The sequence below is a fragment of the Acinonyx jubatus genome, chromosome C1 (genome assembly GCF_027475565.1).
Source record: "Acinonyx jubatus isolate Ajub_Pintada_27869175 chromosome C1, VMU_Ajub_asm_v1.0, whole genome shotgun sequence".
NCBI lineage: Eukaryota > Metazoa > Chordata > Mammalia > Carnivora > Felidae > Acinonyx > Acinonyx jubatus.
Window position 1 is genome coordinate 200,041,359 of NC_069381.1, and position 26,504 is coordinate 200,067,862.

The window sequence follows — 26,504 nt, forward strand, 5'->3', positions numbered from 1 at the left end:
GAGTCTGCTTGGGATTCTCTCTCTCTCTCTTTCTCTCTCTCTCCCACTCTCGAAATAAATAAACTTAAAAAATGTTATTGAAAATGTATTGTGTCACACTTCTGGAGGTCAGAAGTCCAAAATCAAGGTATTGGCAGGGCAGTGCTTCCTCCAAAGGCTCTAGGGAGGATCCTTGTTTGCTGGACTAGCTTCTGGGGACTCGAGTTCTTTGGCTTGTGACAGCGTCTCTGCCTCCATCCCTGTGTCTGTGTCCACATCTCCCTCTCTTTTCTCTTATAAAGACACTAGTCATTGGATTTAGAGCCCACCTGAAATCCACAATTTCATCTTGAGATCTTTAATTACATCTGCAAGACCCTCTTTCCAAATTAGTACAGGGAGGCAGCAATTTTGGAGATATGCTATTCAAGTCACTAAATTACAATATATATTATTTTGTGTTGGCTGCTTTTGTTCAACATTATATTTTATTTTTTAAAGTAATCTCGATGCCCAGTGTGGGGCTTGAACTCACGATCCCGAGCTCAAGAGTCGCATGCTCTACTGATTGAGCCAGCCAGGTACCCCAACATTATATTTTCAAGACTGACCCATATCATTTTTTTTAAATGTTTATTTTTGAGAGAGAGAGAGAGAGCAGAGGGAGAGGCAAAGAGACAGGGGGACAGAGGATCCGAAGCTGGGTCTGTGCTGACAACACAGATTTGAGCCCTGCAAACTCACAAGCCGTGAGATCATGACCTGAGCAAAGTTGCAGGCTTAACTGCGCCACCCAGGTGCCCCAACTTACCCATATCATTGAATGAAACAGTATTGCATTCATTTTCATTGCGGTTGTAGTCTTCCATTGTGTGATAACGTTACATTACAGTTCAGAGTAGGGCATACTATAAAGCCAAGAGACCTCTAGCTCCAGGGATCCTTGTCTTCCCAGACCACTTCCAAGGTTCTGGGAGGAGCCTTAGCAATGTGTTCACATGATCGAATGTTTGTGTATGGTTTGTAAAAATTAATTTGTTGTACTATATATTCATATTCTAGTTACACATTTTTCTTGCCTGATTGCCCTGGGTAGAAGCTCTAGTATAATGCTGACTAAAACTGGTGAGCGTAGACATCCTTGTCTTGTTTCTGATCCTTAGGGGGATAGCTTTCAGTCTTTCATCATTATGATGTTTATCTGTTGGTTTTTCATGGATACCCTTTATCAGAGTAAGGAAGTTCCCTTCTATTTCTGGGCGTTAAATGTTTTTTGTTTTTTATCATGAAAGAATGTTGGATTTTGTCAAATGCTTTTTCTGCATCTGAGACGATCATGTGGTTCTTGCCCTTTATTCTATTAATGTGGCATATCACGTTGATCGGTTTTCGTAAGTTGAACCAAGCCTGCCTTCCTGGGATAAATCCCACCGTGTCATGGTGTATAGTCCTTTTTACTTGTTGCTGGATTCAGTTTGGTATTCTGTTGAGAATTTTTGTATCTATATTCATAAAGAGTGAATTTCTTTCCATGTGATGTCTTTGGTGTTGATATCAGGGTAATGACTGATGTTCTTTCATTTTTTGGAAGAGTTTGTGAACAATTGGTGTTACTTCTTCCTTAAATGTCTTCGTTCTTGTGAGATATTTGCTTTCGTACTAAATTCTTATTTGTAATTTTGTATGCTTCTACTCAAAGAGGGTCCCCAAATTGTATGTTTCAGCCCCCACAAACCTGTGACCTCTACCAGAGTCTACTGTATTGTGTATGGACCTTGGGTTGTTTCTGATTTGGGAATCTTGTGAACAGTTGCTGTGAATATTCTTGTACATCTCCTGAGGCACACGCAGATGCTTTTGATGCCAGCAGGCTAGGTCCAGGAACCAGCCAAGAGGGTACCTAGCTGTGTGCAGGATACAAATCAAATGCAAGCCCGCAGGAGGTGAAAGCAGAATTCACTGTAGAGAGAGAGTGTAGGTATAGACAAAGTGGGAGATCTCAGTAAGGAAAGGAGAGAGAGTCTCCCCTTTGCTTAGGATCTGGGGTTTTTATTGAGGATTGAGGTCTGGAGTATGTGTCTTCTCAGGCATCCAGGAACCAGGTAGAACAAAGGGCCCAGGTGTTCTTAGTGTTGAGATGTCTATCATTGGTGGTCTGGAATACATATGATAGCTTCCTCCGGTCATTTTCATCTGGCCTTTCCTTAGCTGTTATCTATTCTAAAGAAATCATCAACTCTTTGTTCCCTTCCAAGGAGGACATATGCTTTTTGCATTTCAAGGCATAAAGTGGGTGTGCATGATTTCATCTTGAGATCTTTAACTAATTACATCTGCAAGATCCGCTTTCCAAATTAGGACACATTCTAAGGTTCCAGGGAGGCACCAATTTTGGGGATATGCCATTCAAGTCACTAAATTACAATATATATTATTTTGTGCTGACTGCTTTTGTTCAACATTATATTTTATTTTTTAAAGTAATCTTGATAACCCAATGTGGGGCTCGAACTTATGATCCTGAGATCAAGAGTCGCATGCTCTACTGATTGAGCCAGCCAGGTACCCCAACATTATATTTTCAAGACTGACCCATATCATTTTTTTAAAATGTTTATTTTTGAGAGAGAGAGAGAGAGAGAGAGAGAGAGAGAGAGCAGGGGGAGGGGCAAAGAGACAGGGGACAGAGGATCTGAAGCTGGATCTGTGCTGACAGCAGAGAGTCCAGTGCGGGGCTCAAACTCATAATAGCAGGAAAAGAAGATTTTTATGGAGCCCTTTGGCTTCCAGTCTCATTCTTACTGAGGGTGTCTGCTGGAGTGAAATAGCTGGGCCAGTGAGGAATGCCAAACTGACGTCCTGAACTGTTGTCAACTTACATTCCCACTAACATTGTACAACAGTTCCCATAGGTCCACATCCTCACCAACACTTGGTATTGTCAGATTTAAAAATTTTATCTATCATAATGGGTGTGTGGCAAGGTCTTATCACGGTTTTAATTTATATTAGATTAAACCATATGAAATTACCATTTTGTCAGTCAAAATGGTCAAACACAAACAATGTCATGATTCAGCCAAGTTCCTCTGATGACTGACGAAGTAGGGCATGTTTTCATATATTTAATGGCCATTTAGATTCCCTCATTTATGAAGTGCCTATTTAAGTAATTTGCCCATTCTTTTAGACGTCTCACTTTTCTTATTGACTGTAGGTCTTATATACTCTGAATATGAGCTCTATGTCAATTACATGTGTTACAAACAACCTTTCTAATCCTTTTAGAGAGCTCTTAATTTCCAAGAGGCCAAATATGTCAATACTTTCCTCTATGTTTAGTGTTCTTTGTATCCTACTTAAATCTTCTCCTAACCAAGGTCATATTCTCCTCTAATATTTTCTAAAAGCTTTATGATCTTGCCATCTACATTTAGATTCAAAATTTATTTGTAATTGATTTTGCGTGTTGTGGGAGGTAGGGCTCCAACTTAATTTTTCCATATGGATATCCAATTTCCATAGCACAATTTATTGAAAAGATCATCTCAATTGCCCCTTTCCTCATAAATCAAGTAACAGCTATTCACTTGTCTTTATTGGTTCCATTGGTCAGTCGACCCTTGAAACAATAATATACTCTCTTAATCACTACAGTTTTGCAATCAGCTTTAACTGATAAGGTGATTGTCTTCTTCAAGTGTGTTAGCAATTTCCATATATATTATAGAATCAATTTGTCAACTTCCACAAAATAAGAAAAGCAGGGAGGAGCAAACCCGTTAACATTGTTATCAGGATTGCACTGAATCTATCAATTTGGGGGATAACCAGTATTTTAAAAATATTTTCACATCCACAAATAACACCTATCTTGCAAATTATTTGGACCTCCTTTCATATAATTCTTTTCTGTAGAAATCATGCATACTTTTTTAAAAAAATATTTTTATTTATTTTTGAGAGAGAGAGCACAAGTGGGGGAGGGACAGAGAGAGAGGAGGAGACACAGAATCTAAAGTGGGCTCCAGGCTCTGAGCTGTCAGCACGGAGCCTGATGCAGGGCTTGAACCCACGAACTGTGAGACCATGACCTGAGCCGAAGTCGGATGCTTAACTGACTGAGCCACCCAGGGACCCCCATGCTCACTTTTTATATTTATTCATGGGTACTTGATTATTACGCTTTGTAGAAGTTCTAAAATTTTCATTTTCAAACTATTTGTTGCTGGCCTAAAGAAATAATTTCTGTATATTGATTTTTCAGCCAGCTACCTTGATAAACTCTCTTATTAATTCAAATAAATAATATAGCTTTTGAATTTTCTATGTAACAAATCATATCAAAAGGAACTTTACTCCTCCCCTTTCAGTGTTTCCTTTATCCTTTGTCTTCACCATATCACCCAAACTAAGGACTAACAGTACAGTGTTAACTAAAAATGGAAAACCAAGCATCCTTGTCTTATTCTCCCTCTCCAAGGAATACTGTTTAGGCTCTCCCAGCAGCAGACCTGAGACCAGGAGCCAAGTGCAAGGAGTTTATTTGGAAGGTGGAGGTAAACACTGGCAGGGGCGTGGAGGTGTGAGACAAGGAAGGGAGGGTGGACGATAAAGGCGTGTGTTATCAAACTTAATTCTGGAGCTTGGTTCTGCTGCAGAGTCCCATGCTTCCCATGTCCAAGTGATCTTCCAGGATGTGAGGGAGCTGGAGTTTTCTTCTAGCCTTGGCCTTCTGGTTGGAGCTGTTTTGGGGTGGGAATTCATTCCCTGGCACTTCCAAAGTCATGAATGGAAAACTGTAGTCGAGCAGTAAAAGCCAGCCCCCAGGCAAAGAAGTGTAGCTGTGAGCAGTTGGAAGTTGGAACAAGTCTACTGAAGTGATCAAAGTGACGGACAGAGGGGGGGTGCTAACGGTGTCTTCTACCAACGCCTTCCGTGTTTTACTATGACAAACAGCACTGGCAGTCCCCATAGGAGAGCAGCAGCTGCCTAAGTCCAGAACACGTCCTCCAAAAACCACCCAGTTCATCCAAAAGAAGGAAATAAAAATACTCGTATCTCGGGGCGCCTGGGTGGCCCAGTCGGTTAAGCGTCCGACTCTTGATTCAGGTCATGATCTCAGTTTCTTGAGTACGAGCTCCATGTGGGGCTCTGCACTGACAGCACAGAACCTGCTTAGGATTCCCTCTGACCCTCCCCTGCTCACACTGTCTCTCTGAAAAAAACTTAAAAAAAAAAACAACAAACTACTTGTATTTCACGGTTACAGCATACTGAGAAAATACTAGACTTCGGTGATAAAGGGCTGCCACCTGGTCTCAGCGATTCTGAGATCCTATGATCACATCAACACCAGGGAACTCAGTTCCAAAGCAGCGTTCTACCGTCAACCCGGCCTCCAAAGGACTGGGCTCAGCCAGCGAGAGGCTTGTAATGGTGACCGTGCCACATGCCAGGGTCTGTCACCAGCACACTTAGCACTAACAAATACGACTGCTGGTGCTTAGGAAAAAAGCCACAAGATAGGCAAACTTAAGACAAAGAAGGAGAATGAACAAATACAAGGAAAGGAGCAGGAGGAGGAGGAGGAGGAAGAGGAAGAAGAGGAAGAAAAAGAGGAAAAAAGGAAACAGGAAAAGAGAAGAGAGATAAATGATGGAGGGAAATTACTAACTAGAGGAAAAATATTGAATAATAAGAGATTGATTATAAAAATTCATAAGAGGCTGAGAGGGGCAGGGAGGGGGACAGCCTGGGCTGCCCAGGGCAGCTCTGGGGTCCCATGCTGAGCGTGGAGCCCCCACAGCACGGAGATGGGCTCCTGGACTCTTCCGGTAACGGAAGACCATTGAGGCTGCTTCCCAGAAGGGAGGAGTAGGGATGGGAGAAGAACCTTCCAATTGTGGACCCACCTACCTGTCACCCACTTCAGGCACGGGCTTAAGGAAAAGAGATTCGAGATCAGGCCTCCAGCTCCCAGGAGCTGCGCCCCCACCCCCAACTGCCCCCTACCTCCCCCTCTGTTCTGGTTCCAGTGGTTCAAGCCAGATTCAACTCCCACCCCTCCAGCCTCCAAATGAGCACAACAGAATGCATCTGAGTGACAAATCCACTTTAATAATCCAGCTTCAGCTCAGCTGACAACTTCTCCAGTGCAAGAGAAGTCTTTCCAAGAGGCCTCAATCCACTAAGAGGTTACGGCTCAGAGAAGGGAACAGCTCAAAGAAGCCCTAAAACGGAGAGCAACAAGGGATTTGGAATCAGTGCAGACCAGATGGGGGGGCCCTGCTCCCGCCAACACAGGCCCAGCCAGAGAGACACAGGTCCTTGACCCACACATGACAACTGCCCCCGTCTTCCCATCTCTCCTGATTATCCTCTGGGGGCTGATCGGGGCCCCTGTCTCTCAAGAAGAATGGGCACCCTTCCTTTCCTACAGGGTAGCATGGAGCCCCAGCAACCAATCCAGGCACCAGAGGAGGAGCCCAGCCACCATGATGATGGATGAGGTGGGAGTCACCTTGAAGAGGGTGAGGGTCTGGAGCACTCCTGAGGTGCAGGCGGTCTCCCGGATGGAGTGCATGGCCAGCTGGGGGCTGCCTAAATCCAGTACTCGCAGCCCCAGCCGAGAAGCCAAGATAGGTCCAATGGTGGTTCCGCAGGGAGAGTCATTCCGCACCATGAGATCCTACGGAGAGGAGGACAGGTTCATGAACAACAGGTAGTGTCTGCTCATTAAGCCCAAACAGGAAGTCATCTTAGAACTGCAGGACTGAAGGGGGCCTGGCAGAGGGCCCACTTCTGCCCCCTCAGAGAGTAGATGTGACCAGAATAAAGATAGCCTACATTAAATGGCAAGCCCAAAGGACAGTATATTCTGAATTGGTCCTACTCTCTCCATCTGAACTACTGCCACCCTAATTCCAGCCACCCTCCCTTCCATTAAGATTCCTTCCTCCACATAGCAGGCAGGGGAATGAAAAAAAACAAAATGTACCCTTTATATCAACCTCTTGCTTAGCACACACTCACTTCCTGTACCCATACACACACAAAGAACAATCACTCTGTAGTTTTAGTGTTTTTAGAAATATTGCTATTGGCATTCTGAATTTCTTTACATTCTGATAAAATTAAATTAAATAAGAAGGGGCACGTGGTCGGTTCGGTCGGTTAAACATCCGACTTTGGCTCAGGTCATGCATGATCTCATGGTTTGTGAGTTCGAGCCCCGCATCGGGCTGTCTGCTGTGAGCAGAGCCTGTTTCTGATCCTCTGTTCCCCCCTCTTCTCTCTGCCCCTTCCCTGCTCACACTTTCTCTCTCAAAAATAAACATTTAAAAAAATAAATAAGTAAATAAGAAAATCATAGTATGTTCAAAATTAAGATTTTTAGTATAAGGGAAAACAGGATTATAAAATCAGATAAATTAAGCACTAACTATTACTTGTTACACAAGTATAGTATTAATTCACGGTTTGCAAAAAATATGTATACTTTTCTAACTATGTCTACAGAAATGACCCCAAAGCACCCCCCACCCCCACTCCTCAAGAACAATGGACACTCATGGTGCCAGACAATGGTCTCTAAAACCATCATCCATGTCTGGGGAGAGAAATGAACAAGATGAGCCTGCAATTTCTTGTTATGCAAAAAGCAAGACAACTTTCGAGAGTCCTGTCAAAGGACACATGTCAACAGGGTTCCCACTGGTCAAAGTTATGATAATCCGAGGGTGAAAGTAAATGGCTACAGGGGCGCCTGGGTGGCTCGGTCGGTTAAGCGTCTGACTTCGGCTCAGGTCATGATCTCACGGTCCGTGAGTTCGAGCCCCGCGTCGGGCTCTTTGCTGATTGCTCAGAGCCTGGAGCCTGTTTCAGATTCTGTGTCTCCCTCTCTCTCTGCCCCTCCCCTGTTCACGCTCTGTCTCAAAAATAAACGTTAAAAAAATTTTGAAAAAAAAAAAAGTAAATGGCTACAGTGCTTCGGGTCACAACGAACCAATGAAACCCTTGATTTAATGACAGAAACGGAAAAGGAAAAAAGCCCCTTATCTGTCACCATGTAAGGTGGCTATTAACACAGCTCGCCTTGAAAACTGATTAGTAAAGGGAAAGAATTAGCATTTATCCCATCTTTCCACCAGAAACCCTATTGCATGATAACCAAATAGCCCTGGCTGACGGGGAGAAAAGTTCTGCTTCCCAGAACAGCAGCTAATCTATGCAGAAGGGATTATGCGTAGAAAAGGGATGAATTGGGGGAATGAATTTAGTGACTTCAGCAAGGATTATTGACTGGTGTCAAAACCATCATGTGTCTGGTTGTTAGGGAACTCATCACTTGCACAGGGTACTGTCCAGCCAAAGGAGGAAAACCCCCATATGACAGAGGGGAAGGAGGGCACCCCAACGCATTGCATCACTAAGGGTGGGGCACCCAGATAACACAAGTATGATGCAACATGAAGGACCCACCAGTCATGACTTCTGGCTAAAAATGTGTCATCTGCTAAACCTTTAGGTATGAATTCCAATCAACAGGAAATGCAGGACCTACAGGCACCAGCTAAACACCACCAAAAGGAAGCAATCAGACAAATTCAGCAAGTGGGAAATCCTGTGGGATGATGAGCCTTGTTTCTTCAACAATATTTTCTTTTAAGTCAATGCTATTTTAAAAGGGGGGTGGTGAGGGCTGCACTACGTTATGAGACATTTAAGCAACATATCAACCAGACATAATGCGGTCCTGAACTGGATACTAAGGTGGGACAAATGTCTGTAAAGAATATTTGGGGGAAAGGTGCCAGGGTGGCTCAATTGGTTAAGTCTCCAACTTCAGCTCAGGTCATGATCTCATGAGTTTGTGAGTCTGAGCCCTACGTCGGGCTCTGCACTGACAGTGGGGAGCCTGCTTGGGATTCTCTCTCTGCCCCTCCCCCACTTGAGCTCCCTCTCTCTCTCTCAAAACAAAGAATATTTCGGGGATAACTAGGGAAAACTGAAAATGATCTGGAGGTGACTGGCTGGTTCAGTTGGTAGAGCATGTGACTCTTTATCTTGGGGTCATGAATTTATTATTTTTTTAATTAAAAATTTTTTAGTGTTTTTTTATTTATTTTTGAGAGACAGAACATGAGCGGGGGAGGGGCAGAGAGAGAGGAAGACACAGAATCCGAAGCAGGCTCCAGGCTCTGAACTGTTAGCACAGATCTTGAAGTGGGGCTCGAACCCACGAACCGTGAGATCATGACCTGAGCTGAGGTCAGACGCTTAACCGATTGAGCCACCCAGGGGCCCCTTGGGGTCGTGAATTTAAGCACACTGGGTGTAAAGCTTACTTTTAAAAAAATGATCTGTGCATTAGATACAAATTTATTGAAACAAAAATTTACTGAAATGAAAAGGTAAACAATACGGAGTGAAGAGAAAACAAGAAATATATCCAATACGATTCCATTTTGTAAAAAAATATGTGTTAAGTATACGCATAGAAAAAAATCTGGAAGAATATACACAAATCTCTGTGGATTAACATTTTGTTTCTTTTTGTATTTCCTAATTTTCTGAAGGACACATGTCCTGCTTCTGCTGTAAGTTATTAAAGAAAATTCCTCCAATGTCGTCTCACTGCCTTAGAAGAAAATGCAAACCCCCTTCCATGGCCTAGAAGGCCCTATAAAGCTGGCCTGGGCAGGCCTCTCTCCCTGCAACTCTGGCTCTCACCCCAGCTCTATCACTGGGGCTCTGTCTCTTCCTGACAGACCAAGCTCGCTCCTGTCCCCGCCTCCCCCCCTGGGGAGTCCTTTGCACTCATTCCCTTTGGCTGGGATGCTCTTCCTGCAGACTCACCCACGCCTCTTTCTGGTAGTTAAGTCCCAGCTCAAAGTGTCACCTCCTCAAAGAGGCTTCCCTAAGAGTGGAACTACTCAGGTCTACAGGGGACAGGGTGGGGCTGTGCGGCAGAGAGAGCCCTGAGCCAGGAGACAGGATGCCAGGGTCCTGAGTCACCAGGACCTGCTCGCTGCTTGTCACTGGATCACCTGGGCCCCAGTCCCTTTAATCTCTGCTTCTACCTATTTCTGTCGAGATGGGCCACTGCTGAGGCGAGAATGCCGAGGCCGTTAGAGTTCCAGTCTCCCCAGCCCTGAACTTGCCTTATGGAAGCCCCCAAGGTATGTCAGAGAGACACAGGGGGCTGGATGGGAAAAAGGCAGGACTGACCCACCATGTGCCTCGAGCACTCTGTACCTTCAGTTCTGACAGAAATCCAGGAGAGGCATCGTTATCAGCCCCATTTTACAGGTGTGGAAACTGAGGCTCAGAGAAATGAGGAGACTGGCCCTCAGTGGCAGGGCCAGCCCCACAGCAGAGCCAGCACTCATCCCAGCTCCACCTACATCCAAAACCCACTCTTCTCACTCGACTGGAAGCCCATCCACTACAGGTCGGCTACCAGGCCCCCCTCCACTGGAGGCCCATCTGCTTATGTCCCCCAACCCCACTCCCTCCATCACATCTTCCCAGGCAGGGCCCGGCCTCACCTGCAGGGGCACCCCAACATTACTGGCCACCTCTCGGATCAGGGCCTCTGAAACCGCATTCGAGGCGTAGCGCTGCTTGCTGTTGACCTTGATCACCGGGCCCTGGAGAGAGGGACACCAGGAAATGAGGGCGAGCCACACACGAGTGACGGGCCCAGAACCAGCCAGGCCTCCCAAGTCCTAAGGAGAAACAGGACTACCTCACCTTGTGGAATAAGGGCCGGTGGTTCTCCTCATGCTTGTCCCTGCAAGAGGCAGATTAAGGACCAGGGATGGCAAACAGGAAGTGGGCCTGGCATCACCACCACCTACCCCGTGGAAACATCACTAATGCATCCCAGCGTTCTTCCCCACCCAGCCCGGCAGGACCTAGGAGGCATGTCAGTGTTCCAGGCGGCCTCTAGCAACAGAGGGAAAGAAGTTCACAGAGTCTCTTCAACGTACCTGGGAGGGGCATCACATGACTTTGGCCAATTTGGGCCTTGGAGCAGTCAAGAGGGAATAGTCAAGAGGAAGCCGCCACTGACCTTTCCGCCAGAAGGAGGAAGGAGGGGAAGGGGGAGGGGCTGGGGCCCAGCGTTAGGTTACCCGCGGGCCGCCAGCTGTGAGGACTACGAGCCGAGCCTGGTCCGGCGGACTCACAGGTAGTTGGGGTGCACGGCGTGGGCCATGTCTGCGCTGATCATGTAGGACTTGGGGATGGCTTCCTCGAAGGCCGTCAGGTGCTGGGATGAGGCCGAGATCCGGCGCAGCACCAGCTCTGTCAGCAGCGACTGTGCCCCCTGGGCGCTCTCGGACCCCACCTGGTGAGAGCAGAGACTGGCTCTGGGATCGGGGGCCTGAGGCAGAGGCCAAGGAGAGGGGCCCAACACCCAGACCGGCCCGGGACCCAACTGATTCAGTGGCTGAGGACTGTGGGATGTTGTCAGCAATGTCCCCAACACCGTGCCACCGAAAACCTGATAGTGGGCTGGGGCCAAACTAACCCTGAGTTGTCTCTGGGGCAGCGACAGCACTTTCTGCGGGCTTCCTACATTGCCCCCCCCCCTTCTTCCTTCCCCTGACCCTCATGTCTGGGCCTCCTCGCAGATGCCCTCTCACACTGGCCAATCTTCTTTTATGCATGTGACAGAGGCGGCTAACTACCCGTGCTAGCTTGTACAACAGAACACCCAAACTGCAGCTAAGCATACAACTACTCAGGTAGAGAGGACATTCCCAGCTTCCCCTGCAGCTAAACGTGGCCATGCCAAGTCCCATGAATACAGACAGTGAGGAACGGCACCTTTGGGTGGTGCCTTAAATGAGCGTACACTCTCCCCCTGCCCTTTCCTCTCCTCCTAACTCAGTACAGACACGATGGCCGGAGCTAGGACAGCCACCCTGGATCCTGAGATGGAAGCCGAGTGCTCAGGATGGCAGAGACCTGTCCTGAACTGCTCACTCTGACCCGTGCAATTATGTGCGAGAGAACAACCCATCTGTTCAGGCTCTGTTGCGTTGTCTAAGACTGCACCTGACACAGGCACGCAGAGTAAAGGACCCGCCATGTGCTGAGCCCTGGGACTAACCGATGAAAGGGCAGGGTCCCTGTCCTCGAGTCGCTCACCATGTGGCACACACAGAGACAGGGGAGGTATGGTCTCACTACTGAAAGCAGATGTATGCTGAGCCAGGGGGACCAGGCGCTAAGAGCACAGGCAGTATCTTCCCACCTTTGTGGCTTCCGGAATAGCCCTGGCTTACGGTGGGTACCTGGCACGAGCTGGCTGCAGAAAGGTTCACAGAGGGGACCCTCCACAGAACCCTCTATGTACCTCTTCGTTGTCGTAGAGAGCAATCATGCGCACGTGGGGCTCCGCGGCCAGAGAGGCAGGAGATGCGCAGGAGTCGATCAAAGCCTGTTTGGGGGGCGGGGGGGTATCAAGAGCATCCTTCTCATCCCCCCTTCTTTCATAACCCTCGCCACCAACACCTCGGAGGTTCACACTCCCCGCCTGCCTTCTGTCATCACGGCCAGAGGGAAGTGGGCTGGGGCTTTTACAGGCTTTCGTCTCTTGGGGCGCTGCCCAGCATGCGGGGGACCTTTTCAACTGGGCTGGGAGAACCACCCTTTGGGTGTTCTCCTCCCCTACCTTCCTATGCAAAAGGCAGGAGGATGAATAAGCTGGAGGGGAAGAGCTGAGAATCCTGGAAAGTCAAAAGAACCACACAGAGCATGTAAACTAATTGGCTTCAGTGAAAAGATCAAGGTCCAAAGAGGTGACCAGGTGACCCGGACTCCATCGAGGTGATGCAGCTGGCTGGCTGCAGAAGCTAATACAGGTCCCAGGTCTGGCTCTGGTCTCAAGTTACAGCCCAAAGCCTGTTTCCAAGAACAGGATGGGGAGGGAGGGAGAGGTATGACAAGGGTCAGGGCAAGAGGAAAGAAAGAAATAGAACTGACAGGCACCTGGGTGGCTCAGTCGTTAACCATCTGACTTTGGCTCAGGTCGTGATCTCACAGTTTGTGAGTTTGAGTCCCACATCGGGTGAGCACAAGTCCTGCTTCGAGTGAGCCCTGCTTCTCTCTCTCTCCCCCTGTCTCTCTCTGCCCCTCGTGGGATTCTCTTTCTCTCTCTCTGCCCCTTGCTCACTTGTGCCCTCTTTCCCTATCTCTCTCAAAAAAAAAAAAAAAAAAAGGAAATAGAACTAACTAGGGTAGAAAGGTGGGGACATCAAGGTGACTGGGAAGAAGACAGACTGCCCCACTGAGACCCCAAGGCACAGACCCCAAGGCTGGGTGGGCCTCAGCCTGGAAGGCAGGGGGAGCAGAGGGAGGCGGAGGACATTGCCTTATGAGATGCTAAGGCCTCTCCCTTGGAGCAGAGGCTAACGCAGGGGAGAAGCAGACAGAGCAGGGCGAGGAGGAGACACCATGGTGCCCTGGCCGGCTTCTCAGCCTTCCCTCACCTCAGCCCCTGCCCATGGCCCAGCCAGCACCAGCAGACCGGGGAGGTGGCCGGCGGCCCTCTTCTGACCTGCTAGGACCTGAGGCAGTCCTCCCCACCCCCACTGCTGCTCCTCCTGGTGATGTGCTGCCTGGGGTGCTGCTGCCACTCACCTGCAGGGCACAGAAGCAGCTGTGCAGATTGTCCAGCCGAGGGGCAAAGATGAACTCCTCGTAGGCACCGCCCAGGACCTAGAAATACAGGACAGTCAGCCTGCCTTTCGACCCCTCACCCCAACTCACCTGCTTCTCCCTGCTCCCCGATGCCTGAGTGTGAGCGAGCCTCCCTGGCTCTGTGCGCGGCCCCTCCCTGCCCCCTGGCTTAAAGCACTGTGATCTGCCGTGTAGGGCTGAGTGGACGATGGGGAACAGGGCCGGGCAGGAGCTGAGGGATGGGAGGGTGATGTCTATGGTTCCTACCAGTTCCTGTGGGACTAGAAAAGGGAGACGCTGAATGGTCACAAGACAAGCTAAGGAAATAAACAAGAGACCAGCCCGGAAACAGTGCACATTCAAACAGGCCCAAACATCCAAAGACTTCACAATCTCCTACTGTGGGCAACTCAGAGGGGCACGAGGGCAGGCTCCAGAGAAAGGGGTGGGGGGGCACAGCCAGGCCTTCTGCCCTCAGAGGTGTAGGGCCGGTATGGGTCAAAGTACAAGTGACCACCTGCAGCAGAAACCCCTAAGGAGCGTGTGGAAGGACTGATTTCCAGGCCCCACTGCAGACGTCCAGGTAGGCAGTTCTGGAGCAGGAAAGTGCCCTTTTGAGAACCACTGGCCTGGAGGCACAGGGGCATGATGACGACTGGAAAGAACAGGGATGAGATGGGAGTAACTGGGGGACTGGCCGACGCGGTGAGTGCTTCAGGGCGCACAGAGGCAGGCTAGGATCCCGGCGATCCCCACCCATGAGTTCCGGCAACCATTCCTCACCGCAGGCTGGGTGTCAGCAAGGCAGAGCTCCATCTCCAAGATATCCTCGGGGCACAGTCCCAGATGGGCACAGAGAAGGGACATGAGGACCGAGTGGTGCCGGTCATCCTGCAGGGCCAAAGGATGTTAGGAGAAGGTCTGGCTCTTCCCCTCCTCCCCCTTCTCAGAGAATCAGTCCCTGCCCTACTCCTCCCCATGAGCAGGGGACTCTCTTACCGCAGCACTGAGAGGTCCAGGCTCAGGAGTCCCCTTCTCCAGCTCCTCCTGAACGGCTGTGGCAAGAATGGGGACTCTGTGTGGAGTCACAAGAGGGAAGTGTGGGGAGGGCTGGAGGCATGGCATCCCTGAGCTCCAGCATCTCCCAGTGGGAACTGCCCTTGCCCTGATTCTCAGCTTGCTTTCCAAGTGGCAGAGCAATGAGGGACCTCAGATAGCATCAGCTGGGTCCCAACAGTAGAACCTGGCTGTGGCCACCATTAGGTAGGTAGTGGTGTCCTAGATCCCACCGGGCCCCTTCCCTCACCTGGTGCCACAGCCCTCGCACCAGACTCACAAGTGCATCTCCATGTTGGGCCCGAAGTTCTCGTTGACATTTCGCTGCAGATGGATGGCCAGGTGTGGGATGCGGAGAATGGGCCGGTCCACGTGCACCAGGCGCTGCTCCAGGCGGCCTGAGGTAGGACACTGTGGCCCACCAGGCCAGGTCAGCCCAGGGCACCTCCCAATCACCGTTGGTTAAAACCCCAGACTGACCAACATGGTCCTCAGACCAGACTGCCCCGCCACCCCTTCCCTGGGGGGCTCTCCACAGGTACCCTAAGGGAAGGTTACAGTCAATCTTCAGGCAGCTGAAGGTGAGAACCTCCCAGGTCCCACCCCAGTTCCCACCTTGACAATGACTCGTCCGGCCAAGGTCAGGTCCCGGTCAAACCAGGTGCTCCAGATCCCGCCACCATAGGTCTCCACACCAACCTGCTGGAATCCCACCTGGCTGCGGCGGGACCGCCGTTTCACCTGCGTGTGAAGGTGGGGAAGTGAGAGAAGGCTGGACGACATGATGTGGAGAGGAGACAGACTGATCGAGAGCTAGTTAACACAGAGCGAATACTGCTGCAGAGAAGGGCCCAAAGTGTGGAGGAAGGGGGCGACAAGTTTCAGGAATAGACTCCCCAACCTGTACCTCTCCACTTCCTTTTAACCTGTCCCCCCCACCCCCGCCCCTGCAGCCCCAGTTCCTCACCCGCAGGCAGGGGCTGTCCGTGTGGGCCCCAATGAGGCTGAAACCGTTGCCAGGAACATACTGGCCTCCCACAGCAAAAGCGATGATGGTGGAGGAGTTCCTGGTCAGGAAGTACTGGGGGGGGGGGGGTGAAGGGGTGTGGAGATTGAGTTGGATTAGCTAGCCAGCTGGCACAAAGGACTTTGAGCCCCAGCCTAGGAACATGCTTCTCTGCCCCCACCCCACCCCAAGTACCTTGCTCTCTGGCTTGATATCCCAGCTCTCCGTCTCTTTGAGTTCATGGAAGCCAGCCTGGAGGAGGCGGCTGCGGCACTCAGCCACAGCTATAGCGAAAGAAGGCTTTCAGAGCGATGGAAGCGGGTAAGGGGGCACACCGGCCCCACCCTCCTCCCCTGTCCTGGTCACTTACCGTGGAAAGGAGAAGGGCTCCGGTTCACGAACTTGAGGAGTTCCCGGGCCGCGGCCTGCACCGCCTCTTTGCGGGCTCTGCCGGTCATGACCACCTAGGGGAGGGGAGGTCCCATTCTCCCTAAGTGACCGCTGCGAGGTTCAGACCTCTGCTTCCGCCCCTTTCGCTACGGACAGACGCAGATGCCGGGCCAAACCTGTCTCAGCAGAAAGCTCCAGCCCTCCAGCCAAAGTATCACAACCCCAAGGGTGCTCCCCGCCCAGCTCCTCCCAGACGGCCCGCCCCCAATACGAGCTTTAGCCCGGCCCCCTAAATGCTACCCCCACGTGCCCGCCCACCGGGGAAATCCCGGTCGGTTCCAAGCTCTCAGCTCCCAAACGGGCCCCTAAACTCCGGGCGGGCCTGCACCAAGGAGCCAAAGCCCTATTCTCTGGGGAATACCCTCCACCCCCACCCCGTCCCCTCCACCCCCACAGTCTATAGCAGGCCACCCTTTTCCAACCCCAGGAAGACCAGGTCACGGAGGCCGGGCTTTCGGTTTCGCTTTGGGTCGGGCACGGCCCTCACCTCAGAGCGCTGCTGACCTCAGTCCCGAACGGGATCGGAGGGGATCTGAGCTGCAGCTGGGCGGGCCGGAGACACCTACCTGCATAACCCGACGCGTGGGCCGGTGTCCGCTAGCCTGGCTCCGGCTCTCTGCCCGCCCCGCCCCTCGCTAGCCCCCGCCTCCGGGCCCGCCCCTGCCGCGCCGTTTGCTCTGCCGCGCCGTTTGCTCCGCCCCGAGATAGGCCGCGCCGCCAGCCCCGCCCCGCCGTCCGCGGTGGGGGCGGGGGCCCTCTGCTGCCCGGGAGGTGCTAGAGCAGCCTCCGAGTCACACGCCTCGTCGCCTGTCCCAGGTCAGAGAATCTGAGAAAAAACTCGCCCCTGCCGGCTCACCTGGTCCGACGAGTACGGTACAAAGTGCTCTCTCTCACCGCAGGCACCCTTGTGGTAATAAAAGCAACATGGCTAGTGTTCATGGAGCGTTCACGATAAGCTTTATCTTTCCAGTAAGGCTTAACGTGTTACCTCGTTTAATCTTCACAACTGCTTCGTCAACTTTGTACTTTTACTGTCCCCATTTTACACATGAACGAAACGAAATACGGAGGCAAGTACCCTGTCCAGGGCAGTAAATGGCAGAGGTGGGGTTTGAGCCCAATTAATTTGATTCCAGGGGCCTGGAGCAAGCTACTCTCAGATCGTTTCTCGGCCTTTTTCTATGCACCTTGGTGAGTTGTAACGTTACACGGCAAGTCCCCTGAGGCCCAGGGAAGTCAATGACTTGCCTAAGATCACACAACTGTTTGGATGCATCTGGAATGACTCATACCTGCACTCTTTCCACTTCTTAAGAGGACAAAATAAACTCCACATGTTCTTGGAGGCAATCCCAGTTTTCACGTCAAGAGTGGTAAGCCACAATTTAAAAAAGCAAGGTGCCCACCTAGTCATAGATTCTGATCAGGACTGTTGGTGGCCCCTAGGTACAAAACAGGGCCCAGCACTCAGCGGTGTTAACACTCTAGGGATTACAGGTGAGCAAGCTGCCCTTTATATACTGGGGTAGGAATAGGCCAGGGGAGTGGTCAGAAAGGCCCCACAGCCTTCAATTCACAGAAGTAGGTATTGCGGGGGAGTGTTCAAGAATATACAAGGGGTGGGGTAAATTCATGGCATTCCCTGTTTATTGAAATGTATAGTTTTTGTGCTGAGAGTGTCATGGAAAGAACATTCTTTTCCTCTGAGAGCCAGAGGCTGGTTAGTGGGGGACACATTCGCGGACAGTGACAAGAACTGAAACGGGTGCAATGTATAAGGGAAGGAAATTTAACAAAAAATTTTTAATGCTCTTCTGAGTACAAAAAAAAAAAAAGTACATGCTAATGTGAGAAATTCAAATAACACCAAAATGGGTAACTTAGAAAGTGAAAGTAAACATTTTGATAAATTGAACATCTATTCTTGATAAAAAAAAAAAAAACCCAAATGAAATCCTCTTAAGAAACCAGAAAGAGGGGGGCGCCTGCGGGGCGTTGGGCGTCTGACTTCCCCTCAGGTCATGATCTCGAGGTCCGGTCAGTGGGTTCGAGCCCCGCCTCCGTCTCTAGGCTGACAGCTCAGAGCCTGGAGCCTGGTTTGGATTCTGGTATTGTGTGTCTCCTTCTCTCTCTGCCCCTCCACTGCTTGTGCTCTGTCTCTCTCTCTCAAAAATAAATAAGCTTAAAAAAAAGAAAGAAAGAAACCAGAAAGGAAGGATAAAGACTATCTACCAGAAATCTACAGTAGAAATTAGTGGGGAAATACAGAAGCGCTCCTGTTCAAGTCAGAAGTAAGACACTGGTAAGCTATTACTGCTGGCAGTCAACGTGGATCTGCAGTGAAAGCCAGTGCCACAAAGCAAAATAAACAACTATAAATATGGAAAAGTAAATTTTCTCGTTATTTATAGATTACTTGATTACCTAGAACCTCCAAGAAAATAAGCTGATAAGCTATTTGAACGGGTAGCAGGAGTGACCTGATTTTGAAAATCATCAGCTTTCCTGTGCAATAATCAACTAGAAAATATACTAGTAAAACGGTCCTATTTACAAGAACAAGAAATACTATTAAATTCCTAGGAATGAGTATGAGATACTCAGTCTCACTGTAATCTGGGAAATGCAAGCTAAAAATGAGGTGCCATTTTTGATTTGTCATATTAGCAAAGTAATGTCAAGTGTTGGAGAAGACTTGGGGTAACGCATGCCTTTATACCCAATTTCTGTGATGTAAACTCTCCCAGTGGCTCGTTCCAAGCTGCCAGCATGAACTGAATGTGGAGTTAGGAAGAGATGCACAAAAGCAGGGCATTGTATATATTTGTACTATACAGATATAATGGACATAAATAAACTCAAGAGCATAGATTGAGGGGTGCCTGGCTAGGTCCGTCAGAGGAGCATGTGACTCTTGATCTTGGGGTCGTGAGTTCAAGCCCCATGTTGGGTGTAGAGATTGCTTACATAAATAAATAAATAAACTTTAAAAAAGGAGCACAGATTGATAATAAAATAGCTAAGAAGGTGATGATTTTTGAGTATTTATTATATGTTTGCAATATAATTTATTAAGAGTGCATAACTGAATTTTTTAACGATTTCTATGTTTAATGGCAGGATCACAAAATTCCTGGACATTTGATAATCATTTCTCATGAGCTGATCCAAGTCAGCTCTAGCACACAACTTCTCTCAGACTCTATGTCTTGTTCCTCACAGTGTGATTTTTGACCAGCAGCATCTACAATTCTAGGGAACTTTCTAGAAATGCAGAATGACAGAGCTCACCCCAAACCTATCAAATCATAATCTGCATGTTAACAAGATCCCTAGCTAGTCTGTATGCGAATTCAAGTTTGAGACATGTTTTTTTAAACCACTGTGTGGTAGTAAAAAGCAATGAGGTCAGGGATACCTGGGTGGCTCAGTCGGTTAAGTGCCCGACTTCGGCTCAGGTCATGATCTCACGATTGGTGGGTTCGAGCCCTGCATCAGGCTCTGTGCTGACAGCTCGGAGCCTGGAGCCTGTTTCTTATTCTGTGTCTCCCTCTCTCTCTGCCCCTCCCCAGCTCATGCTGTCTGTCTCTGTCTCTCAAAAATAAATAAATGTAAAAAAATAAAAAATTTAAAAAAGGAATGAGGTCATGCTTGTCATGTATTATCATAGAAAAAATTTCTGAATATACTGAATGAAAAAAAGGCGATTTCCAGAACAACACTTACACGGCAAGAGCATTTAGGTAAAATTCACATAATGAGCTAAATGTCTAGATTTTATATGCATATACATGTAAGTGCGTGGAAACAGGTTTGGAGGGAGAATGGAATGGCATTAGTTAGGAAATGGGAGGGTCAAGGGGGGGACCTTAGCGATCCAAAAAAAGTTTCTGAGAATCATTCTTGCCCTCAGCCTGCTGAGAAAATCTTCCTGACTAGTCCTTAGCTGATGTTTACAATGCTACCATCATTCATTTCTGTTTGGCTGAACAACTTTTATCTTACTTTATTATTTTTTTTAAATGTTTATTTATTTTTGAGAGAGAGAGAGAGAGAGAGCATGAGCAGGGGAGGAGCAGAGAGAATGGGAGACACAAAATCTGAAGCAGGCTCTGACAGCTGACAGACAGCTGACAGCTCAGAGCCTGACCCGGGGCTTGAACTCACCAATGAAGAGGTCATGACCTGAGTCCCACGAATGAAGAGGTCATGACTTGAGCCCAAGTCAGATGCTTAACCGACTAAGCCACCCAAGTGCCCCATTGGCTGAACAACTTTTAAAGAGCAAATACCTGGGGCGCCTGGGTGGCGCAGTCGGTTAAGCGTCTGACTTCAGCCAGGTCACGATCTCACGGTCCGTGAGTTCGAGCCCCGCGTCAGGCTCTGGGCTGATGGCTCAGAGCCTGGAGCCTGTTTCCGATTCTGTGTCTCCCTCTCTCTCTGCCCCTCGCCTGTTCATGCTCTGTCTCTCTCTGTCCCAAAAATAAATAAACGTTGAAAAAAAAATTTAAAATAAAGAGCAAATACCTGGAAGTTATCATAGCAATTAGTCACACACACTTCAGCGTGTGTCCATTGGTTATATGTATCCTTTCTGACCCCTCTGTTTGTGAGAGAAGCTTTCTAAGTAGTAATTTGTCACATAATTGTTAAGTCTGCTTTGAGATACAGAAGACCAAAGCAATGTAAGGGAGAAAAGGCGTGGTGTGTGTGTGTGTGTGTGTGTGTGTGTGTGTGTGTGTGTGTGTCTGTACTGTCCCTGTTTGCTAAAATGATCTTGATTTCCTGATTCTAAGACAGACCTGGGTGTCTCATTGATATCTTGGTTGTTTAAATGTATGAATAATTTGCTTCTGGGCATAATGATAGGAGCATACATAGGACACAGTACAATATGTCCTCTCACAGTGTTGTTGGAAGGACATTTTCGTTTCCAGCACAAGTCTTCTGCTCAAGTTCTGTTTTCCATGCAAGACTCAACGGATTAAGAACTACAAATCCCAGGATGCCTTGAGGTGAGTTGCTTCTGTAAGATTGAAATTTTCAACCAATTACGTTCTAGGAGGGAGGCTTTAAAAAGTATTTTGTATGGTTAAAAGAATGCAGCACCTCTATAGGTACTGATAGGGAACAATTTCCAAGATATACTAAGGGAAAAAACAAGGTGCAGAATAGCAGTTATGGTATATTCTGTTTGTGTATAAACACAAACACACATACACGCATTCTTATATGTTTTAAAGCAGTCACAAGAAAATAGTGACTCTGGGAAAGAGAAATTTTGGCTAAGGGTCTGCGGTAGGAGGAATGTTTCTTTTTTCCTATAAGTCCTTTTGTATGTTTTGAATTTTTTTCTACATACACATATTACCCACTTTTAAAATGAAATAAGTAAATTTAAAAAACAGATGGAAAGATGATCTTTAAGTACTTTTTGTGACCATCTTGTTTTCTTCTGTACCCTGATTGAGTTAGTGAGCAATTTGTTAGTTAACACTTAACCCTAAAATCTTCAGTTTAAAAATGCCCATGTAATCGCCTCTGTGGCTCAGTCGGTTAAGCATCTGACTTCGGCTCAGGTCATGATCTTGCAGTCTGTGAGTTCGAGCCCCGTGTCGGGCTCTGTGCTGACAGCTCAGAGCATGGAGCCTGCTTCAGATTCTGTCTCCTTCTCTCTCCTCACCTCCCCCACTCACACTCTGTCTCTCTCTCTCTCAAAAATAAACATTTAAAAAATTTTAAAAATACCCATGTAAAACTGTATTACTTCTTTTTATTTTTAAAAATTTTTTAATGTTTATTTTTGAGAGAGAGTGAGACAGAGCGTGAATGGGGAAGGGCCAGAAAGAGGGAGACACAGAATCTGAAGCAGGTTCCAGGCTCTGAGGTCAGCACAGAGCCTGACGTGGGGCTGGAACCATGAACCGTGAGAACATGACCTGAGCTGAGGTCGGACACCCAACCCACTGAGCCACCCAGGTGCCCCTGTATTACTTCTGATATAGAAATTGTGTCTACATTTGGAAGGAGGTGTGGATAGAATGTTTCTTTTGATGTTGATGATATTTAAACAAAAAATAGGGGCAACTGGGTGGCTCGGTTGGTTTAAGTGTCCTAAGCATCTGACTTCTGATCTCGGCTCAGGTCATGATCTCACATGTGATCATGTTGAGTTTGAGCCCCACATCGGGTTCCAGCATAATTCACTCAGTTGTCTTAATCATGCCTGTGCCCTGCCACTGCATTTGCTTACTTGCCTGACAAACACCCAGCCCTGACTGCACCGAGATCACCTGCTCCATGTCTGCATCTGGCACCTTGTAGAGATACAATAAATACCCAATGAATGAGATTAAAAAAAATATATTCATTGTTAAAATTGGCCCCCAGAGAATACTCCCCAGCATTTAAAAGGAACAAAGTATTGAAAACTGCAACAACTTGATTGGATCTCATGGATGTTATGCTAAGCGGGGGAAAAAAATGACCAAATTATAGGCATGGAGAGGGAATTAGTGGTTGCTACAGGACAGGCATGATTCTAAAGGGGTAGCACAAGGAACATCTTTGTGGTGGCACAATGGTCCTGTATCTTGATTAGGGCAGTGGTTGCATGCCTCTACACATGTGATAAAATGAGGGCTGCCAGCTAACATACAGGACACCCAATTAAATTTGCATTTCAGATAAAGAATAATTTCTTAGTATAAGTATGTCCCAAATGTTGCATGGGATATACTTACACTAAAAAAAAAAAAAAATTAACCGAGTATCCTGTATCTTTATTTGTCAAATCTGGCACTCCTAGGTAATAGGGCATAGAAATATACACACACCTTTTGCCAATGTCACTTGCCTGATTGTGATATTATCCTGTCGTTATGTAAGATGTGACCATTGAGAAAAGTGGGTTAAAGGTACACAGGCCCTCTCTGTGCTATTTTAGCAACCTCCTGTGAATGATAATTATTTCAAAATTAAAAAGTTTTTTAAATGGCCCTCGAAAGAAAACCAACGGCTCTTGTGGGTAATAAAAACAGAGCTAGAGGAAGCACAGGCTATTAACCAGCCAAGAAGTTTTATGGAGCATTGTAAAACTGGCACTTCACAAAGGTCTTAAGATGTATCCCCTTTCAAATGTCAATGATCTCATGTAGTTATTGACGGTATAACAAAGTGGTTGTGCACGGGGGCTTGGGATTACACATACCTGGGTTTAAGTTCTGGCCCCTCCATTGATTAGCTGTGAGCCTTGTTTGCCTGAAGTGCTGGAACCAGCTCACACCCCTATGTCTTTCCAACTCCACATTCAGTGACATCGGGCTGGTAGCTTGAAACCAACCCGGGAGTATTTACACTACCGAGATTGACAAACACTATGAATCAGGGCTTTTTTTTTTTTTTTTTTTTTTTTTAGTTTCAAAGAGCTTATTAACCATTTACCATCATACCATAGACTTTGAGCCTCAGTTTACGCATCAGTAAAATGTGGAAAGACATCTGTAATGACTGCCTGATGTCAGGAAGAGTAAATGAGATCCTTAAATGAGACCCATCATGTTATGAGGGCTAAACAGTGCCTATAGGGTGCTTATCATTAAGTGTATCAAATCGGCAGTGAACACTATATGTTACTATTTGTTCTTGTTTCTTTCATATTAAGCTGTGAGCAACTTGAGGGCACGGTTATACCTTCCTTATCTTGATATCTTTAGCGACCCGCTCAGGGCCTGAAACACAGCAAGTGCTAAATAAATGTTCACTATATTAAGGAGTAAATGGCATATAATAGCGACTCAAGGTTCTATACCTCCAGAAAATGTGCATTTTATCAGAGGCTTTTTGGGGCACACTTCTTGATCTTGAAACATGGAGATGTTCAGGCCCCGTGGCGGGCTTGCAGGGAGGGTTGGGGAGCACCCATACCCCCCAGGATGATGTCTGCTTTTGCAGGCCCGGCTCTGGCCACCAAGGCAGAGATCCTGGCATATACCCCCAGGTGACAGGGACAGGCTCTCACCTCTCCTTCCTCCCGGAGCCAAGATGGGGCATTTCTGGCTCTGAGCCTGTCTGACTAGAGGTCATTTAATCCTCGCTGGATTTGTCCTGTTTATTTTAGTGAACAGGGCTGTTTACTTTCTGTTTGTATTTCTAGGGGTGGCTTGCTCATTTTGCTTCCCTTTTATTTACTTTTTGCAAGCACTTGGGTTTGAGTAAATATGTCTATAAAGTTCCAGGGACTGGGTTATTCTGTGTCTGGTATTTTAATGGCTTTTAAACAGTGTCTGCTCAGGTAAGCATTTTATAGATGGATCGAAAAGATAGAGAATTCTTTTCTCAGTGGCCTCTGATTCCTTCCAAGCTGACAGCCAGCCACTAGCAGCCTATGAATCATGGCTTTTCATCAGTAATAAAAATATCAAAACCAACACCCATCTTGGACGGAGAAACTGACCCAGGCTGGTCAGCTGGACTGGGGAACTATAGTAGGTATTTAAACACCAGGGCAGTGCTTAGGGTAAAAATTACCTAGGGTGTTTTTGAAAATGCAGATTCATGAGCCCTATCCTCGAGAACTCTGCTTTGGAAGGTTTGGGCTGAGGCTCAGGAATGTGTGTTTTTATCTCGTGCTGCAAATTCTATCCTTAGATCACCCTGAGAAACACAGTTCAGATTCTCAAAAATACTGCGGCTGACGGGGGAGCTGCCCTTAAGCTCAGTGCCTTGTGCGCCCACTCAGAGAGAAACTGGGGGACCAGACAGGGATGTTTGTAATGATCCTATCAACAATTAGCACCCTCCGCCTCCAAAGCTAGCCAGGAGAGGACGAGGAGTATTATTCTGATAAGCCTCTTGCTCAAAGTCTAATTTGTCAGCAACTCGAGGACAGGGGCCATATCTCCCCCATCTTATCACCCCCCACAGTGCCTAGGACAATGCTCGGCTTACAGGTTGGCGATCTGCTCTGGCTGGGACTCTCCCACCCAAGACAGACCTAGAAGGCAGGCCTGGTTACCTCAGGGTAGCTTGGGAGCCAGTTGTTGGCAATGGACGAGGCAGAGAGGCTGATCGCCATGGTCATCTGCTCACCTCCTCCTGAGCCGGGCCAGGTCTGTCAGAGGCTGGATTGAGACCTGGGTGGGGGGGGGGGGGGGGGGCGGGTGCAGCGGGAGTCCCTACTGCCTCTTCTGCCAACTCCTCCCCTCGCCTCTGCCCCTCTGCAGCAATTCACTGGGACCTCAGTCCCTGTCCCCATAGGGCCCATTGTGACATCATCAATGCAAGTTGAAACAGTAATGCCCTCACAGCGCCAAGCCTCAGGCTAGCCAAGAGCGCCCGATGTCTAAACAATGACTCCTGACCTGGGCATGGGAGGGTGCTGCGTCCCAAGAAGCTACAAACAGACTTTCTTCTTAGCTTGAGGGATTCCGCTCTCATTCTCTCTCTGGTCCCCTTTGTTTCCCTTCCCAGGTCGGTGTGCTTAATTATTTCATTTTCACATGTTTACTTGTTAATCCCATTTCCCGACCAGAAAGTCAGCTCCAAGAGGGCATGGCCCACATCTGCTTTTCACTGCTGAATCCCTGGTGCTCAGCACAGTGCCTGATACGTAGCAAATGCTCAACAAACACTTTGGGGGTGCACGAATGCATGAATGAGAGGCTTCGCTGGCTCCAGCCATCCATCCATTTATTCACTCGACAGGCACGCTTTGTACATCTGTCGCGGATCTGGCTCTTGTCAACCCAAATAACTCCTTTTCTGCCCCAAGGAGCTCCCAGCCTGGTGGTGGGATGCTGGAGACGCATCCTTTGTGCAACGCGCCCTGACAAGGGCTATATCCAAGGTCTGCGGAGATGGGGTTGCAGGCAGGATCACGCTGTGGCAATGACAGGCACTTAAGCCAGAGAAATGGTATATGGTCTGGCAGGATTTCCCCAGCCTGAGTCAGGGGGCCCTAACTGCCCTGAGGCGTCTGCCTCTGCCTCTGCTGACAACCACGGCTGCTTGTTTCTGCTAATATTGCAGCAGGGTGCATCTATAGAAGCGATCTATAAAACACCATTTACAGCCATAACTAAACCACAAAAATCAATCCCCAACGCTCACTCCCATCAACAAACATGCTTGGAGGGCCCCTCCTGAGGGGGGGGTGGCGCATAGCTTTAACGTGCCACAGGAGATACAGGGATGAATGAAGTGAAAGCTCTGACCCAGGGGGCTTCTAATCTCCCTGGGGAGACAGGACATGTGGGGAGGGGTGATTAGCCACACGTAACAAAAGTGTGTATGCACAACCCCGTAGAGTAGCCACCGG

General features: G+C 48.2%; 1 protein-coding gene across 4 annotated transcripts; it reads right to left on the bottom strand.

Annotated features, from left to right (window-relative positions):
• Positions 1-6,077: 6,077 nt before the first annotated feature.
• On the bottom strand, positions 6,078-25,313 carry DNPEP (aspartyl aminopeptidase). 4 transcript variants are annotated; one of them, XM_027049948.2, is made up of 16 exons: positions 25,203-25,313; positions 17,043-17,090; positions 16,107-16,200; positions 15,932-16,020; positions 15,698-15,811; positions 15,346-15,471; positions 15,011-15,141; positions 14,674-14,749; positions 14,458-14,565; positions 13,636-13,713; positions 12,350-12,433; positions 11,175-11,335; positions 10,738-10,777; positions 10,533-10,634; positions 6,503-6,670; positions 6,078-6,212 (listed from the first exon to the last, which is right to left on the bottom strand). In XM_027049948.2, the coding sequence occupies exons 1-16, from the start codon at positions 25,266-25,268 to the stop codon at positions 6,162-6,164; spliced, it is 1,536 nt and encodes a 511-aa protein (XP_026905749.1). In that variant the 5' UTR covers positions 25,269-25,313; the 3' UTR covers positions 6,078-6,161. The 4 variants fall into 4 exon arrangements, with proteins under 4 accessions (XP_026905749.1, XP_026905753.1, XP_026905756.1 ...); XM_027049952.2 differs by lacking the exons at positions 17,043-17,090; positions 25,203-25,313 and adding an exon at positions 16,753-16,889; XM_027049955.2 differs by lacking the exons at positions 17,043-17,090; positions 25,203-25,313 and adding an exon at positions 16,674-16,803.
• Between the last annotated feature and the right edge of the window lie 1,191 nt (positions 25,314-26,504).

Coding starts and splice junctions, on each gene's coding strand:
- DNPEP (XM_027049948.2), bottom strand. CDS start 25,268: ATGACCATGGCGATCAGCCTCTCTGCCTCGTCCATTGCCAACAACTGG. Junction 10,778..11,174: donor GCCGTGCACCCCAACTACCT/GTGAGTCCGCCG, acceptor TGCCTCTTGCAG/GGACAAGCATGAGGAGAACC. Junction 10,635..10,737: donor ACCGGCCCTTATTCCACAAG/GTGAGGTAGTCC, acceptor CCCTCTCTCCAG/GGCCCGGTGATCAAGGTCAA.